The 18,905-nt window shown below is 46.5% G+C and overlaps 1 protein-coding gene across 3 annotated transcripts in view; it reads right to left on the reverse strand.

Annotated features, from left to right (window-relative positions):
• The window catches only part of CPLANE1 (ciliogenesis and planar polarity effector complex subunit 1), a 2,680,747-nt gene that overhangs the window by 1,664,658 nt on the left and 997,184 nt on the right, over nt 1-18,905 (reverse strand). For all 3 annotated transcript variants that reach the window (XM_085631095.1, XM_085631092.1, XM_085631094.1), the window contains exon 28: nt 15,250-15,338. In XM_085631095.1, coding sequence (XP_085487221.1) covers nt 15,250-15,338 — 89 coding nt within the window. The remainder of the gene's footprint in view (nt 1-15,249; nt 15,339-18,905) is intronic.

Genomic DNA, 18,905 nt, shown 5'->3' on the forward strand with positions numbered 1-18,905 from the left:
TTCTTCTTTGGCTCGGCGCCGGAACCCGTTGTGGTGAGCTCGGCACCGAAATCTCTTTTGGTGTGTTCGGTGCCGATGACCTGTGCTGGCGTCGAAGGAGTGGAGGGCTTCGAGGCCTTCGATCCGATCGCAACCAGTTTCACTTTCGGTTTCGATGTAACCGGTGCGACGGACGGTTTCGGTTTCACTGAAGGAAATCCAGTCGTCTTCGATATTAATGGCTCCTGTGAAATGTTCGAGGCCGGGCCTTGAGGCAGGGCCGAAGAACTGTGTGACTGATCTTGGGTAAGGCCCGCAGGCGATCCCTCGACCTGAGCCTTATGACGACTTTGTCTCTCGGCCTCCGTATCGACGGTTGGCCTAGCTCTTCGCTGGAGCTATCTTCCTCGGCCCCAAGGGCCTCATTGTAGTCTCCTACCTCGTCGACGACGTCTTCGTCCTCGAAGATCACCTCATCATCGTCTTCCGATCGGGATTCATGTTCGGAAGCGTGGCTGGAGTCTATGTCTTCTACGCTCTCGGCATCCTCATCCTCGGTGCTGAAGATGTTGACCGGGGCAGGCGCCGATTGCTGTGCCTCCAATCTCGCTGCCCGTCGATTCCGCAGAGTCTTCTTCAAGCGGAACCGGGCGCAGGCCATACATTTCGACTCATCATGATCCGGTGAGAGACATTTGTTGCACACCGGATGGACATCGACGTGTGGGTATTTCGCATGGCATAAAGGACATCTCTTGAAAGGAGTCCTCGATTCCATCGTCGAGCGGTGATCGATGTTCGGACCGAAGCGGATCCGAAAAGCGTGAAGAAGGTACTAAAACACAAAGTAAACTGGTTGATACCGAACGCGGAGAATACCGACTAGATCTAAAGGCCTTTTGGCCTTAAACTAAAGTTTCCGAACTTGAGCTAAGATAAGCACATCCGAACCCAATGGCGGAAAAAAACAATCTAAGGATGGAGAGGATGCCCATGCGCACTGTAGTCCAGGGGAGGAGCCACCTATCTTGTGATACTTCGAAGACTCTTCCAGGACAACAATGTGCAATCATCCGGACCCAACACTAGGTGGCGATCTATGCACAGATATGAATTCGGCAGCCCACATGCCTTGAACATATATAAAATAAAGTGTATTTATTCTAGTCAAACCCTCAGCACTCTTTATGAGATTCGAGGTAAGTACAACACAGTCTTATTTAAGCATACATTAAGTCACACAGGTAAGTAATACAGTTAGGCCCTAGGGGCCACGCAAACCATATACTAAAGAAGTGGTATAAGGACCACTGTCACTGAAATAGAATAGGCCTAGGCCTAGGGAATCGCTGGGGCTACACTACACTACCAACAGTTAGGAAGTGGGAGGCCCACGGGATTCAGGTGCAGAGTGGAAACATTCACGCGTAATGCGTATAATCGATAGAAATAGTATAGTTCTGAAATAAGCAGTTTTAGGACACTTCTGGAGTAGCTAGAAAGTCGAGACTCGGAAACTAGACCCTAGGATAGTCAATACCCTTGTGAGCACCGAAGTACCCAAGTTACCTAGCCCACGGGCTGCGGGTGCATAGGTGTGAACTTGCGTCGGGTTTCGTCGTGGACTTCTATGGATGCCTGAAGGAAAGTTGCTGACAGGCAGTCAGTGCAGAGTGTCCGGTGGATCCCAAGGCCGGGATCAAGAAGGAAGGGTACCTGCAAGCAGAGGGGACAGAGTCTGGGTCACTAGCCAGTGACCACGTGGAACCAGGAAGGAACCAGGCGATGTCGGGAGATTGCAGGTGAAGAGGTGAAGCTTGTCGCAGCAGCCACGGGTACCAGGAGACGTCGAGGACGACCAGGACCAGGAGGCGAGCTGTCCCACGAAGGCTCTTGCTGTCGGCGGCGTCGAAGTCGAACTAGGACTCACCAAGCCTTGGCAAGCGGAACCCACGAAGAATGGAGGACTTGCTTCTGGTGCAGACCAGGAAGGTCTGGGGTGCTTCTCTTTTGCAGAGGAGCGGGAGCCAGTCTGGAGGAGCCAAACCAGCAGTGAAGATTCAAAGGTGTGTCGTCGCAAAGGCCGCTAGCCAACGGGCAAGCAACCGGACAGACGCGGCAAGCAGGGAAATGCAGAAGGGCCCCACGCAGGACTCGTGGAGTGTGGGGGGCTGATCTTCGGTGCAGATGGTGCCTGGGGTTGGGGCTTCTCAATCCCCGGTGCACAACTTCGAGGGTACCTCAGAAGCTGCACTGGAAGATACTCGCCACTTTTCCCAGGTAGCCGGTCCCACGTCTCTCGTCGCCTCCACGGATCTCAGCTCGGCTGTGGATGTGGATCAGGGTCGGAGAAGTCTGGAAGTCAAGGCTCTGGTCGGGCTCTGCAGTCGGTCCCTCGTAGAACTTCAGCAAAGCAAAGGGTAAGTCTCTTGATGGTGCCTGTTTGCACAGGTTAGCCACTCCTTGGCCACAAGGGAGATTCTTCAGTCTTCTTCTTTCGTCGAATGTCGAAGGTCCAGAGTTTCTGTTCAAGTTGCAGGTTAAGGATAATCTAATCTCCTGGGGCCCAGCTACCACTCTTATACTAATCTGGGGGGCTGGATTGCCTGCTAGGTCACGCCTTATGGGTGGGACCTGGGAGGGAGGTGGTTACACCCCCTTACCTTTGTCCAGTTTCGCGCCAGGACTGGGGCTGGTGTGCCCCAGCACCGGTTTGAACTGGACTATGCATGGGACACCTTGTGTGCCCCAGGCAGTGTCTCGTTTCTTTCATCCCTTCCTGCCCCAATACACTAAGGCCTGTCTGGGGTGGTGCTCGCACCTCCCAAGGCAGGAAACCTATTGTCCAAGCCTCCCGTGCCGGGATCACTCCCAGCAGCAGGAGGTCAGACTTGTGTCGTGGCAGCAGCATCCATTTTGTGATGCTGGGGCTCTGGTTAACTTTAACCGGGTAAGTAGATTTCAACATGTCTTCTCCCTCTAGAAGGGAGGGATAATATCCTCATCCTCAGAAATGGGATGAGGGTATTATTCCACAGTGTTAGACACCTTACACGACATGTTTTGATAAAGCCAAACCATAGTTACCATAACCGTTTAAGATTATAAGGCACTTTAAGAGTATATGGTAGGCTATATCATAGAACAGCTGTAAGGACATGGTTCCGAAAGCTGCAGACAGGCTCAGCTCATGCTAGAGCACCATCTCACATGTTACCAAGCACTCTGCCTCCAGGATTGTTAAGGCCTGCCTTAGGAGTGGCTGATAGGTACACATGTGTCTATATATAAGATAGGTATAGGAATACTACACCTAAGCAAGGGGTGATTACACGACCTTGCCCCAGCTGAGTGATCAGCCAGTTGTGTCATAATGGAAGGCCAAGCCAGGGGTGGCATAATACATGCTGCAGCCCCTGGTAGGCCTAGGATACACCTATGCCCTGGGTACCTAAGGTACACTGTACAGGGGCCAATAAGGTGATCCCATCCAATGTGTTATGCACCTAAAGTACATAGTATTAATTTAGAGAGAGAACAGCAGGGCTGTGGGTCTGATTAGCAGGCCCACAGCCACATCTAAGTCGAAAACCAGTAAAGCAAAAGCAAAAAGTGGGGGTGAACATAGAAAGCAGACCCTACTCTCCTACACCGACTGGTATGCAAATAGGTCTAGATTGGGCCATCCACCCCACTGAAAGATGTTGTCCAGTGTTGGCTGATGAAGTTCCCACTCGTGGTTGGGCGAAATTGACCTGCTCAGGGAGTCCGCCAGAGCATTGGACACTCCCAGAACATGAACTGCTGATAAAGTTATTTGTCGAATCGCCCAGTTCCAGATCTGCTGTGCCTGTAGAGAAAGCAGAGTGGACCGTGTGCCCCCTTGTTTGTTCACATAATGCATGCTTGTAGTGTTGTCCGTCCGGATCAACACTGAAGCACCTTGAAGAAGGGTACGAAAAGATCGTAACACTAGGAATATCGCTAGTAATTCCAGAAGGTTTATGTGCCACGTTCTTTGCAGAGCATTCCATATGCCCTTGACTGTGAGACCTTGAAGATGTGCCCCCATCCCTCGAGGGAAGCATCTGTTGTAAGGATGAGACTTGGATTGTCTGCTACGAAGGAGCGGCCTGCTGCCAAGTTTGTTTTGTGAGTCCACCATAGCAACGCTTTGTGCATCCGAAAAGTAATGACGATCACATCGTCGAAAGACCCTGAGACCTGTTGCCATTGTTTGTCGATTTCCTCTTGTAATGGTCTCATTTTGAGACGGCAGTTGGGAATTAAGGGAATGCAGGAAGAAAGCATTACCAGAAGCGACTTGAACTGTCAAACAGAAACTGACTTTCTTGCCCGTAGTAGAGATGCCAGCTTGGGAATCCGTTGTTGTCTTTCATTTGAGACATACGCCTTTGTTGTCTCAGAATTTATCATGGCTCCCAAGAAAGTCCGAACCTGAGAAGGGGTGAAGTGTGACTTCTCCAGGTATATGGACAGGCCCAGTGACTGAAATAGAGACCGGCATATTTGATTGTGTCTTGTTGCCACTGTAAATGACTGCGCCTTGATAAGGCAGTCGTCTAGGTAGGGAAAAATGTAGACGCCCGCTTGACGAAGATGTGCTGCCACCGGTGCTAAAACCTTGGTGAACACTCAGGGCGCAGAGGGGAGTCCGAAGGGAAGGACTTTGAATTGGAAGTCTCTGCCAGCCACTCTGAAGCGCAGGAATTTTCTGTGTCTGGGTAGGATGGGGACATGAAAATAGGCATCTTGAAGATCCAGTGTTGTCATGTAATCTCCTTGAGATAGAAACTGAAGTACTTCTTGGAAAGACAACATTAGAAATGACTGCTTTTTGAGAAATTTGTTGAGAGAACGAAGGTCCAGGATGGGGCCCCAATCCCCTGACCTTTTCTTGATGAGGAAAAATCTCGAATAAAAACATGCACCCCTTTGTAATTTTGGAACCACTTTGATCGCTCCTTTTTGTAACATGACTTTGAATTGGCATAAGAGTTCCTTCAGATGTGCAGGAGGAGGACCTCTGGGAGGAGAATTTGGGGGAAATTTGACAAATTCCAGGGTGTGCCCTCTGGACATTTTGTCCAACACCCATTGATCTGTAGTGATGGCAGACCAGTTTGAGAAGAAATGGGAGATTCGTCCTCCAACTTTGGCTGGGTTGTTGAGCAGAGTGGTAGGCAGGTGGCAGCTGTCACTGCTTTTTTTAAGAATCTCTGCCTCTGTAGGAAGATTTTTCTCTGTACTGCTTATAGGAGGCAGCTGAAGGTTGACGATACGTTTGCTGTTGCTGTGAAGAAGAGTAATGTTGTTGTCCCTGATACTGTCTGTTCTGATTGTAACCTCGAAAGGAATAGGAGGATCCACGACCTCTCACTCCATGAAAAGGCTGCTTTTTAAATTGTTAAGTCCCTAGAGCACGTGCGGTGTCAGTATCTTTTTTAATTGTTTGGAGGGCATCATCTATGTGCTGTCCAAAAAGTGATTCTCCGTCAAAAGGCATATCAATAATTTTTGTTTGCACTTCTTGGCGAAAAAAGGTAGCTCTTAACCAACCCTGCCTTCGGAGAACTGCCGCACCTGCCAACTGGCAAAAACCTGTGGAAGAGACCTCCACTGCACAATCAATGATCTCGGCAGAGATCTTCTCCCCCTCCTGGAGAATCTTTAAAGCTTCGGTCTTTGAGTCTTCAGGCAACAGATCAATGAAAGGAGAAATGTCCGACCACATTTGCCTATCATAGCGGCCTAGAATGGCAAGGGAATTAGCCGAACGGACCGTAGTTGCTGCCATGGTTGAAATTGTTTTGCCAATGGCATCAAGGCGTCTACCTTCCCGATCAGGAGGAGCCGACAATGGAGATGAGGGATTCCTGGCAGGATGCTGAGCCGCCTGCGAAATAACCAAATCCAGCTTCGGCTGACCAATTAAACAGGCTGGCGAATTGTCTGCTGCCTTGTACTTTTTATCCAAGCGCGGCAGTACTGCAGGAATGGAGGCAGGGGTTTTCATGACCTTCAGACCCTCCTGCCAGATTAAATCGATTATAGGAATTCGCCCGCACCTGTTTTTGTGGTTGATTCTTGAAATCATATAAAAAACAATCCTCATCCTTTGAGACCATAGGGAGATGAAATCTCTTGGCTGCTCGGTCCATGAGGACATGAAATCCACCTATATCCACAAGCGGAGATTGCACAGGAGTAGGAGAGGCAGGCTGCGGTGTCTGAATTTGGTAATTGTTCCATTCAGTAAGTAAGGCTCTATCGTCTAACTCCCCTTATTCTCTGTCCTCATCAGTTGAATGAGTGTCCTCTATATTATGAGCAGTAGATGCCACCGGAGAAGTAGGAGGAGGCGGGGCAATGATTGAAGAAGGTGGAGAAACAGGTGTTTGAGGAACCGAAGACGCTGGCTCTGAAGGAGGGAAACTGCGGTAATAGTCATCCAGCATGTGCTGAAAATTTGAAATGATTGACAGAGGCATATGTGCAGTCGGATTTTCAGACTGCGATTTGAAATTCGGTTCCGAATAATAGTCATAGTCTTTTTCTTCATCTATGTCCTGGCACTTAATGAGGAGCTCAGATGGACTACGAGCTGCTCGAAACCTATCATCCTCCTCTGAATCCTCCTCGTCCGCCCCATAATCCAACAGTTGCACTGGAAGGTTTAGAGAGGCTTGTATAGGCAATAAAAGGTCTATTGAAGATTGTCTACGTTGAAGCAATAAGCCTTTCCTGGATTCAGAAGACGACAGAAGGGCTGTTGAAGGCTTCAAAGGCACTAGAGGTATAAAACCTGGAGGCGAAGCCAGGGATTCCGTCAACAGAGTTGCTGCCATCATCGAAAAACACACTTGACTCTCCATCTGTAAAGTCTTCACTGTCGTTGACGAAGCAACCGTTGACGGAGCAACCGTCGACGAAGCGATCGTCGACGAAGCCGGCGTCGACAGAGGAACCGTCGACAAAGCAGGTGTCAACGAAGGAACTGTCGATGAAGCAGGCGTCAACGAAGCAGGTGTCGACGAGACAAGCGTCGATGGGACAGGCGTCGATGAGGAAAGCGTCGACGAGGTAAACGTCGACGGAACCAATAGATCCTTGGAAGTTCCTATCAACGAAGCAGCGTCCGTCGACGAAAGTGTCTTCTTTATCTTCGTCGACGAAGAAAAAGCAGCTGACTTAGGCTTCACCTTCACTGAAACCAGCGTCGATGGAGAAGACTTAGACGACATCAACATAGCAGGCTTAGGCGATGAGAAAGTAGTCATCGTCATTGTCGTAGTAGTGACGACGGAGGACTTTGTCGACGGCGGAATCGATGACGAGCCCATCAATGATAGACCAGTTTTCTGAGGTAAAGATAATTCTGACAGAGATTTTGACGCCTGAGACTTGGATTTCGGGGGCGTAGACGATGTAGAGTGACCCTTAGGGGGAACAGAAGTCCCTTTTGACGATGAAGGCTGGTCATCACGCTTGGAAGAGTGATGTTTTTTCGGTACCTTGGCCTTAGGAGAAGTCAAGTCCACCTCACTAGCCCTTTTCTTAGAGGCAACAGTCTTAAGAGAGGAGTCACTCTCCACATCAGAAACTGGGTCATCCTTCATTTTAAGCTTCTGTAGCCACAGAAGTAGTCGACCTTCTCTGTTCCTTAAGGTCTTTTGAGGAAAAGTCCTGCATATTTTACAGTCTCTCACCTGATATTCAGGATGTAGGCAGTAAATACATTTTTTGTGAGGATCCTCAGAGTGAAAACGCAGTTTTCCACAACACTCACAGTGTCTGAAGATTGATCTCTTAGTAGTAGACATTGCTGTGAAGCTTCAAGTAGAATTCTTGAAAAGAAGAGTTGAAGTACTGAGCAGAGCTCAGAGAGACTCCCTTCACACGATGTGCGGTAGAAAATCTGAGGTTCTGAGTCTCTGGGGAGAGGGTTCTAGAGGGTGCGGACGCCTGATTGGCTGGAGTTTGGACTATATCTAATGACTTGGACGAGCTAATAAAGCGACAACTTTTTTCCTATTGATTGCTATGTTACAATACTTCCTATGGTATTTTTTTAGCTATACTATGAATGTATATATGTATGCATATATTGCTTTTATGTACCGTGGGACTCCCACTTCGACGACGGCGAATGATTCAAGCATGTGAATCTATGAAAGACACCCCAATACTGAAGAAAAGGTAACTATCCGATGAATAGAGCAAGGGATCGGGATTTGGCGCTGTCCGCTTTGGACACTATCAAGAGCTATGCGATGATCAAACGTGTCCCAGGATGGAGCAATATATGGAATGGGTTAGCCATCCCTGGGAAAGATTGCTACTCACCAGATTATGCTTGTGCTCAGTTAGATGGAAACTAGGTTTCCCTCTTGGCCAATATGATGCTTTCAGTGTCAACAGCTGCCCATGTCAACATTTTTCAAATCAAACCTTATTGCATTTTATATTCTTTTGTACATTTTAAAATTATCTGGCAAAGGGCTTACTGATCCCAGTTATTTTAACACACATCCTTCTTGTCTTGTGGGGGTTTGATGCATTATTGCCCTTCTGACATGATTCTGAATCTTTTAATTGTGAAATGTCGTTTTTTAACAAATTGTCTTGCACAACGACACTTTAAATGCTATTTTGTTTCTGATTATATTTTACTTGTGCTTTTATGGTCTATTTAGACCGAATTAAGATTTGAAAAGAAAAAAAAGAATCTGCACATAGATAGCATATCTACCAGAAGGAGCGTTCTTGAAGGTAAGTAACTTGTTCTTCTGACAGCGAAGTCTAGCCGCAGATTCATCACCTTTTGAATATATATAAAAGCAGTACCTTTTTGGAGGTGGGTCTGTGTATCGAGTCAAACCAGAAAGTGACCCTCTCGGCGAACATGACTGTCCAGAAAGTAGTGCTTCATGAATGTAGGGAGGGACACCCAGGTGACTGTCCCCGTACAGAGACTCTGAATGCCAATGCAGTGACAGCAGCTTTGGCCCAGGTAGGATACCAATCCTTCTGGAGGCTGCTTTTTAGCCAGTGCATAGCAGATCTTAATGCAAAACATGATCCAGTGGAAGATGATTCTCCTCTGCACAGCCTTGTGTTTTGATTGCTCCTGAGAACCCCACAAAGTGTCGATCGTCCACCTAGTATTCTTTGCTATGATCTATATAGAAATTCTGTGCTCTCCTGGGGTTCAAGCGATGGAGTCTCTTTTCCTCCTTAGATGGATGCAGGGGACCATATAAAGCCAGCAAGGCAATGTTCTGGCCAACGTGCAACGGTGTCACAACTTTAGACGGGAAGGATGCTCTTGCCTGAAAAGCCAGCTTGTCTGGGAAGAAGGTAGTTTACAGATGCTGAACACCAAGGGTTTGATGCTCACTCACATGCTGAGCAATGTTAAGGTGACGAGGAACACCATCCAGAATGTGAGAAGTCGCAAGTGACAGCTGTGAACTAGCTCAAAGGGCGTACCTATTAGATATGTGAGGACCAAATTAAGGTCCCATTGAGGCATGACAAAGGGAGAGAGAGGACACAAATGTCGTAACCCTTTAAAAAAAAAAATCCAACACCGATGGGCGATTTAAACAAAAGAGGCTGGTCCAGCAGTCAAAAAAAGGTTGAAAGATATCCTTTAACTGCGCCCGGAGCAAAGAATTGCCAAGCTAGAGACAATAAAAAAAAAAAATGTTAGATAACGCTCCATGAAGTGGATCGATGTGTTGTGCAATGGGACAAGTCACAAATATGTCCCAATGGCAGGCGTATAAAGTCTTAGTTAAAAGATGTTTCGCTGCCAAAAACCTATGGAGCATGTCAAAGGTGTTCTGCTGTCACCGTTCAATCTTCCCCCATTGCTGAGACAGCATATCCTCCCAGAGGGGCAAACTGATCGGAGGACAGATGCTCCAGCCCAGGAGGACTGGATACCATACTATCCGTGTTCAATCTGTAGCCACCAGGACGACTTTGGCATGGTCGGTCCTGATCTTCTTGACAACTCAGGGCAGGAGTGGTATTGGTGAAAAAGCGCGAAAGAATCTAAAGTTCCACATGAGGTGAAACAAGTCACCTAGCAAAAGATGCCCTGGAAACTCCAACACGCAGAAGCACGGAGATTGCACTTTCTTGGTAGTGCGAAAAGATTAACTCAAGGTTCTGCCAATTTGCATGAGAGACCTTGCACCACCTCTGGCAGTAGCGGTCACTCATGATCTGCTAGTCATCAACAGCTAAGTGTGTGCAAACTGGCATTGAACAATCCTGCCAGGTGGTTTGCCACCAGGAACGTTCCTTGGCAGTCCAGCCATTTCCAGAGGTGCAGGTCCTCTCGGCACAGGGTCCATGACTCCACCCTGTTTGCAGGGCCGGACTGGGAACCGAAACCGGCCCTGGCAAACTGCTCGGCCGGTCCCCAGGAGGGGGAGGGTGTGCGGCAGAGCCGTTTGCTACGCCCGGTTTTGGCCGATTTGGTTACAGGGGGCCGATATCGAAGGCCCCCGGTTACAAAACCACCCCCAGGGTGCCCAAAACCAGCCTCCACCCTAGCAGCCCGCCCGCTACGGCCAGTCCAGCCCTGCCTGGTTGTTGCAGAAGGAAAGCCTTCAACGCCAAGAAGATGACCCTGATATCCAGAAGATTGATATGGAGCAAGGACTCCACCGGAGACCAAAAGCCTTTAAGCTCCACCTCTCCCAGATGGACGCCCCAACCCAGAAGTGATACCTTGATCACCACTGTCAGCTTTGGGTTGGGTAGAGAGAGGGGTCCCAGTCACAGTCCAGCAACCACCACAGCAGATCTCTCATTCTACTCCTAAATTTGAACATGATAGGAGAGGTCCGCTTAATGTTGGGCCCGCTGAGACTTCAGCTCCCACTGCAGAGCCCACACATGACTCCTGGGATACCTGACCAGCAGGATGCAGACGGCCATTAGCCCAGCAGCTTCACAGTTGACCTGACTGAGGCTGAAAGACTGGGATCACAGCCTGAATGCCCTGGACACACTTTTTTGGAGTAAATGCACAAATCCAATCTGAGTCCAGAATGGCTCCAATGAAGAGGAGAATTTGAGAAGTCATCAGGTGTGACTTCAGCACATTGATAGTGAATTCCAAAGATGACAGCAGTTTACTGTATTATGTGGCTGACGACTGCCTGGGGTGAGCTCACTTTCAAGAGGCAGTCACCAAGCTAGGGAAAAACTGGGAGCCCAGACTTTCAAAGGTGAACTGCCATCGCCACCATCACTTTTGCAAACACCTATGGGGCACTAGTGAGTCCTAAGGGGAGCACAGCAGACTGGAAATGCTTCAAACCAAAAGGTAAAGGCAGTGAGCCTGCAGGATGGGTATAAAGAAATAGGTGTCCTGCAGGCCCAACACCACCATCCAGTCTCCGTGGTCGAGCGCTGACAAGACCTTGGCCAGTGCAAGCATTTTGAATTTGTCCTGGTGGTGGAAGAAGTTGAGAGAATGCAGGTCTAAATTAGGATGAAGTCCTCCATCCTTCTTGGGCACCGGAAAGTAGCGGGAAGAGCAACCATGTCCTACTTCTGGTGCAGGCAGACTATCAATAGCCCCTTTGGCCAAAGGCTTGTACTTCATGCTGCAAAAGAAACGTTGGGGAATAGTGAAAGGTGCCGCAGAGAAGGAGAGAAGGATAAGGCATATCCCCTGTCAATGATCTGCAGAACCTAACTTCCAGACGTTATGGCTTGCCAACCCTGTAAGAATCGTTGAATCCTCCCTCTCACCGGAAAAAAAAAAATTTTTTAACTCTACTGATGAAGGATAATATCCAGAAACACATGTGTCTAGAGATTCTCAGCACTAACCTGCACCAACTTTGGTGAAACACTTCTGCAAAAACTCAAGTAAGCGTTTAAAGTGAACTGCATTTACCATAATGCTAAGAAGTGAACTGTGCTGGGAGGTGACTCAATGTGCCCCCATCCTCCTTCTGTTTGAAAACGCTCTCTTGAGCCATTGAGCCATTGAGCGGACGAGCTTTTGGAGCTGCACCTGTGTGCCAAAGAGAGGTACTGAGACCTGAGAGAATTGTGGCAGCTTTCTCAGCAACCCCAGATGAACTTGTTTTTTTATCTCTACTGATGAAGGATAATATCCAGATAATATCCACATGTGTCTAGAGGTTCACAGCACTAACCTGCACCAACCTTGGTGAAACATTTCAGCAAAAACTCAAATAAGTGTTTAAAGTGAACTGAATTTACCATAATGCTAAGGGGTGAACTGTGCTTGGAGGTGAAGAAGTGAGCTCCAAATTTCCCTTCTGTATGAAGGTAAAGCTCTCTACCACATCGAAAGGTGTGGGGAAAAAAGGAACTAGCATCAGAGAGCAGGTCCTTTTGCTATATGGCCCCGTTGACAAAACCACGATTCCAAGTCTGACATCAAAACAGAGTCAATGGCACCGCAGAGCTAAAGTAGCAGTTTTCCACATCCAGTCTTGCACCAGGGATATTCAAATGTGGAGAATCTGCAAGTAGAAGTAACCATCAGAAATGCTTGAACTATTCTTAGCCACTAGTAATTACTCGGGCCACATACTAGTTCATTGTTTTACTTGCCCACCATGGCAACTCTGACAAGAACCACCCATATGCAATTCAGCCTTGGTCGTGCACCAACACAAACAGTCCAGCCTGAACTGCTAAAACAGATTCCCTGTGGGCAGGAAAACAAGCAACTGCAGACCGGTTTAGCTGACAGATGTCTAGGGATACATATCACACAGAATTGCACTGATGAAAACAGAAAAGTGATGGATGAAATGCTTGAATTTACTTTAGAAAACTGGCAATTACTTGGAGGTGCATCTCAGTCCATCTTTATTTTTTGGTTACCACGCCACTTCAGACAAGAACTAGCAATATGCTACCAGTCTTGGCCCTGCTCAAATAGGAGAGTTCAGCCAGAACTACTAGACTAGATACACTCTGATTGGAAACACAAGCAACCCCAGATAGATTTTGGCACATTTGGGCCTCTATTTCAGTAGGGTGTAACTTGGGTCTTATGGCATGCAGTGAAGCAAAAAAACATCTCATCAACAATGTGACAGAAAGCCAAACTACACCACCTCCTCTGCTATCACAGAATGATGGATACCAAACAAATTATGAATCAAACTTTTCACATCATACCACTAACAAATTCTCCATCGAAACCAGCATATAAATTTGTGGAGGACAGTCAACTACGAAATATCCATAATGTTATGGCACTAACGGAAGAACAAAACTCCAGATAGTTTGTGTCCTGGTATAGCAGCAACTGACATAACCGGGAGGAAAACAGTAGAATTCTCCACGGCCTCCCTGAGTAGAAATGATGAACATCATGTGATTATAGACTGATTTTGTACTACTGGGTTCGCAGGAGGATTATATTCCCCCATTGCTTGAAGGAAAGATGGATGATGAGAATTGTAGGGAACTAATTGAGTAGATCATTTGGTCAAGTAGCACCAAGATATTCCTTACGAGTCCATTACTGTTAGAGTTTTAAACTTTCTGTACAGGGAGTGAAAACAACTCAACCAGTAGAAGCCCCCACATTAACAGGATACTATTTACATGTTCTAGGCTAGATTCAAAATAAGTGAGCCTCTCCCACTATGTTGCTCTCTCTATTTGGGAAACATGTTCCAAACTCAAGGTGTTGCATTCCTCCATAAATTGGTCAATCCATTCCCTTCATGGCTGTTATTATAATACATCTAGGTGGCATTGTTTGTTAGGACTAGGACCATGGTTACTAGCAAATTTTATGATCTGGGGTTGATAATGGCCAAGAGGGAACTGACTCTGCACTGGAAATCCCGGGGGGGACCTAACTTCCTGCGCTGGAGATCGGCGTTGGCGCGTTGGGCGGGAGCTGAGGGCACGCTCCGGGTGCAACTGGCTCTCCGGAGAGATGACGAAAAGGCGCTGGCGACGGCCCAGGCATGGGAAGCGTTGGTGGTAGAACTTCAGGGGTTGATGTCCGAGGCTGGGGCCGAGGAGAGCGGGTCTGACGGGCAGGAGGTAGTGGGGAGCGGGGAGTAGAAGAGGCGAGGCGGTGGGCTCTGGCCGCCTGCACCTTTGGCTGGGCAAGCTGGAAGGTTCTGTTTGTTTAGGGAGAGGCTGGGCTCCTGTATCTTATTGTCTAGGGAGGGGGGGCACGTCGAAAGAGGGAAAGGGGTAGGGGACGGGGGCACACTGACAGAGGGTGGGGGAGGGGGGGTAGGGGGCCGGGTGGGAAGGTTGAGCCGTCTTCAGGAGAGTCGGGGTTGCTGCTACATGTGTGGTACTTCCTGGACGGGTGGGGATGGTGAGATGATTGTTGCCTTGTTGAGTTGGAAAACAATACAAAAAATGTTTCAACAAAAAAAAAAAAAGGACTAGGACCATTTTATTTTGAATCCAGGGCAGAAATGCAGTCAAAGTTAGTCAAATTGAGGACCAACAGATTTAAGCTGCTAGATACTTCCAAACAAAGGGTCTTGTAAGTTTTCACTTTGAAAACCCTAGTCTGAAAGACACATTTAGAGAACATCTTTTAACCACTAATGAAATGAAACCCATTTGGAATACCATTAACATGTTCACCATATTGCTTTTTCAACTGGTTGTGGAACAGCAAAATGCACGATGCCAGACATTCTCATAAATGAAGAAAAATAACATTTAGCAGACATTCTGGATAGGAAAAAGACAATGTACCTTTCATGCTGTAGGCACACTGTAAAGGTGGCAAAAATGGTCCTGATTACCATGTTGATTACTATCACACACGCATTATGTAGCTGTAGAAAATACTTTGATAAACTGGCTGAAAACACAAATCTGCCTAGAGGAAACCACGTTTACAGCTTTTCTAACTGAGTACATTAGGCATAGTAATAGTGTACCTTCACAATCTCATAAGAGACACTACCATTATAAGTAACTGTCGAACAAGCCAAGGGCCAACAACAGGCCAAATATCAACACTCTGATCTCAAAAGGATGACCTGTAACCAAAACTTCCTTCTAAACATAACAAAAAATAAGTATAAATCTACTTCTTGCAAATGTTTGTGCAGGATTTTGTGAATCGAGCATCGAGAATCGGCTGAGATAGCCACAAAAACCTTTTTTTTAAATGTTAAGCTTAAGAGATGTGTCAGTTCTATAAAATGTTCACATGTACGCCAATCACAAAAAATAATGAAACCTTACCGTCAGATGCTGATGGGCTATCTAATGCCTTTTGTTGAATGCCCTGGAATTCTTCAAGCTCATTCTTATGATCATGAATAGGAGATGACCTGTAAGGCATCATAATATTATTAAAATCCCCTAGTTTGGAAGACATTCTGTAAATAACAAGGACTGCAAATATCAAGACATATTTTTGAAGCTATCTTTTCAGTAAAAAAAAATATAGGAGATGATGCCTTAAACAACTGGGGCTAGTTTAGACATATACCTTTTAGCTAATTTGTTATTCTTGAGTGCCTACTAAAGAACACATTTCATACCTTCTGTAATGATATTCCTGGTGGATACATAATCTTCTGCATGTCTCTTAAAACACAGTCCAGCACTACACATGGCCAACCACTGGTGCTGCAGAACCCTCCCACAGTAAAAAAAGGAACTAAGGGCATACTACAAAAGTGTCATTTACCCCAGATGTGTAAGCTACTACAAAGTGCAGTTTGTGAATTATGTCCAATGCTTTTGTGTACCATAGGATATTAATTATCACAGCACTATCTCAATGGGGAGGATGATGGGTGGCAAGTAATCTACAAAAATATTATACATTTATCAGAAACATCATTACCGAAGGTAAGTAACTTTCTGTTCTGATGGGTACATCTGATATCTAGCTGCACCCTAGGTCGCACACACCTCCCAGAGGCTTCTCTGACACACAACCTTAATGTGATATTTCTGGCACTGATGTGGCTAATTTGGGGGTAGGTTTTTCTTGTTTTACTTTGTCCTACTTGAAAAATAGTGTATAATCTGGTCTGCTATTTCGTAAATGCACTTGGGATATTCATGTTGTATGATCATCTTTATGACAAGGACATTAAACAATTCAGCTATTTCTGTCCTTGGAACCTGTGAATTGAGGGTAAAATCATTTGTCAGTAGTAGGCACACTGGCCTATGCTACTTTTTCATTTTTTGTTACAAGTACCTTTACCCAGAGGGTTAAACACGCATCTCAGTAGTAGGCACTCTAACTCATTATGCTATCTTCCTTTGATTTGGACTTGTGGCCCAAGTTACACACCCATCTGGTAGGCAAGCACTCTAATAAATTTAGGTTGCGGTGACCATACGGTTACACAACCCCCACAGTAGGCACATTGACCAACTGAGCTATCTTAATGGGTAAAAGGACAGAGCTCCAGAATGGACGTACTCGACATTCAAACCCATAATGCTCAAAAGTTTTGTAGTTGGAGCATCAAATCCTCATGCCCTATGCCCTTTAATGACAACTTTTGAGGGTATTTCAGCATAAAGGTAAAGACTGGACCAGCATGTTTATACCATGGGAACGTCTCAACATGGATCTGGGACCAGACAGCCCAAATGTGGATGCGGCTCAAACAGTGTGATTTGTGATAATCCTTCGATCTTCTTAGGTCTAAATCTTTAATGTGACAAAACTGTAACTATTCAATGTAAATGTTTGATTAAAATGGGAAAGTTCTCAGTTGATGAACACGATTGTGCATGCTTTCTGCCAACACACTCCCAACTCAATGTACAGTGCTCTTTTACTCCTAAACTAATCTCACTTCATAGACGTGCAGGCCCTTGCTTTTATCATGTTACATGCATTCAATGAGCACTGAGTTCTAATCGTGGCTTTCCTTGCTGGAACAAAACAGGCAATTCTAGAAATGAACCAGTTCTATCTAGGGGTGGGTGATAAAAGGAGTTTGCCCACTCCACATTACAAGGAGTTTTTACTTGCACACGGTTCGCCAATGGTAAGTTGGCGAGTGAGAATTGGAATCCGCTCATGCAATTTTCAGGCACTAGGTTGGCATGAGGCGCAATTTTCACACCGCAGGAGGATTTGCGGTGAGAAAGCTACCATTGAAATAGAAATCTACTCGAGTGGCAGCAAAGAAGCAGTGCCCTCTGGCACGCTGCACGGTGCTGTTTGCGCTGATTTTGCAGCATGAAACAAGCTACCGGCCCTCAAAATCAATGTGACATGGCGATTCTGCCAGCTCACCGAACTCTGCAGAATGTTACAGAGTAATTATGTAACTCCGCGAGATCCGCTCAACCCTAGTTCCATCTTTTGTCAAGCGATGTAAGACTGGACAACAGCCCTAAGTGCACGTTAATAGGGATAAATACATAATTGCTTATGTTCACCTCCACAGAGCGAACAGTGGATGAAAAAAACACTTCAGTTTCGTTGCCCCTGTGGGCACAGTGCTGCACTGCACCGGTTCCGCCATGCATTGTATTGTAGTATTCATTAGTGCCTCATACCCAGTTATGGGGTTCCAGGATGCATTTTCTCATGTGTAGCACTTATATTGTGCAGGAGTGCCTGGTTAGGGAAGATTTGCATTTATTGTTAGCCTCAGTCAGAACTGTTTTATCATCATGCTTGAGGGCCCAGAGAAGTGTTTATATCGTGTCTTGGGGAACGCCTAAAGCTGTGAGGGATGAGAATGTGATAGGCGCGCAATTGAAGTGTGCAGTTCATTGCCGGTTTTAATTTACTATGCAGATACCATGTTATGTTTCATGGTTTCTATTATGCTAAAGGTAGGCAATAAGTACCACTTCACCCTGGAGTCCACTGAAACCAATGCCTTTTTTAAATGCTAGGCAACTTCCGTACAAGGCAAGTCAGCTCACAAGGTGCACTTCTAGGCTGAATAGAAAGGTTCGCATTATTACTGTCATTAGTTATATAACACTTGCATCAGTCAATTCCCAAAGGCTCCTGAATGCTTGCTTGCAGCAGAGTGATTGGAGGAGGCATAGAGGCCCAACGTTTGGCCCATGATCACATGCAGGTAGGTAAGACTTAAAACTGGATACTCTACAAGCTGTGCAGTGACTCTTCTCACAGCAGGGTAGTCTCCAGCCTAGAGTACCAAGAATTTTGGATACAAAGAGGTGTGAACTTTCCGCATTGGGATATAATTGGCCTCACCTAAAGGAACACCTCTCAAGGATACTGCAGAACCACCCTTCGGTATCACCCTCTACCAACGGGCTGAGCCACAGGAAGATTAATCAGCAGCTGCCTCAACAAAAGGATCTAACGTAATTTCTCCAGGAGCACGGTTTCTTCTGTCAACACTTCACTGTCTAGGTATCCTCCCTCTTGTTTTAGGCATGCCAGTCATATATGTCACTAACTGGAGAAACAACCTCACCCCCACCTTGTACATAGGAACAGATAGGAGAAGGGGGTTGCCTGCACAATGGAAACCATAGGCCTTCATTACTCTGCTTCAGCTATACATACAATGCATGTACCACACTGGTCACATACACAAACACGCAGACCATATACTTGGAATGTTAATGCTTAGTACCTTTCGTATCTACGGCTGCTCTGCTGAGCCACAGAAATAACCTAGAGAGGGATTAGGTAACAAAACAAGGTATAAATCTGACTGCTATGTGGCTTAATGCTCTCAGACAGTACCAAAAAACAAATTTTCAGTGAGTGAGTGAAGCACAAGTTACAACTTTTGTAACAATAAATCTGTAAGAGACATTAGTTAGTGATAGATTCCTTACCGTAGAATATCCCCAGGCGTCAGACTGGATCCGGAAAGGTTTTTCGTCAGCGGTACCCCTGAGCGTCCGTAGATGGCATCGTGCGGCTC

Source organism: Triturus cristatus, chromosome 2_1 (assembly GCF_964204655.1).
Source record: "Triturus cristatus chromosome 2_1, aTriCri1.1, whole genome shotgun sequence".
Lineage (NCBI taxonomy): Eukaryota > Metazoa > Chordata > Amphibia > Caudata > Salamandridae > Triturus > Triturus cristatus.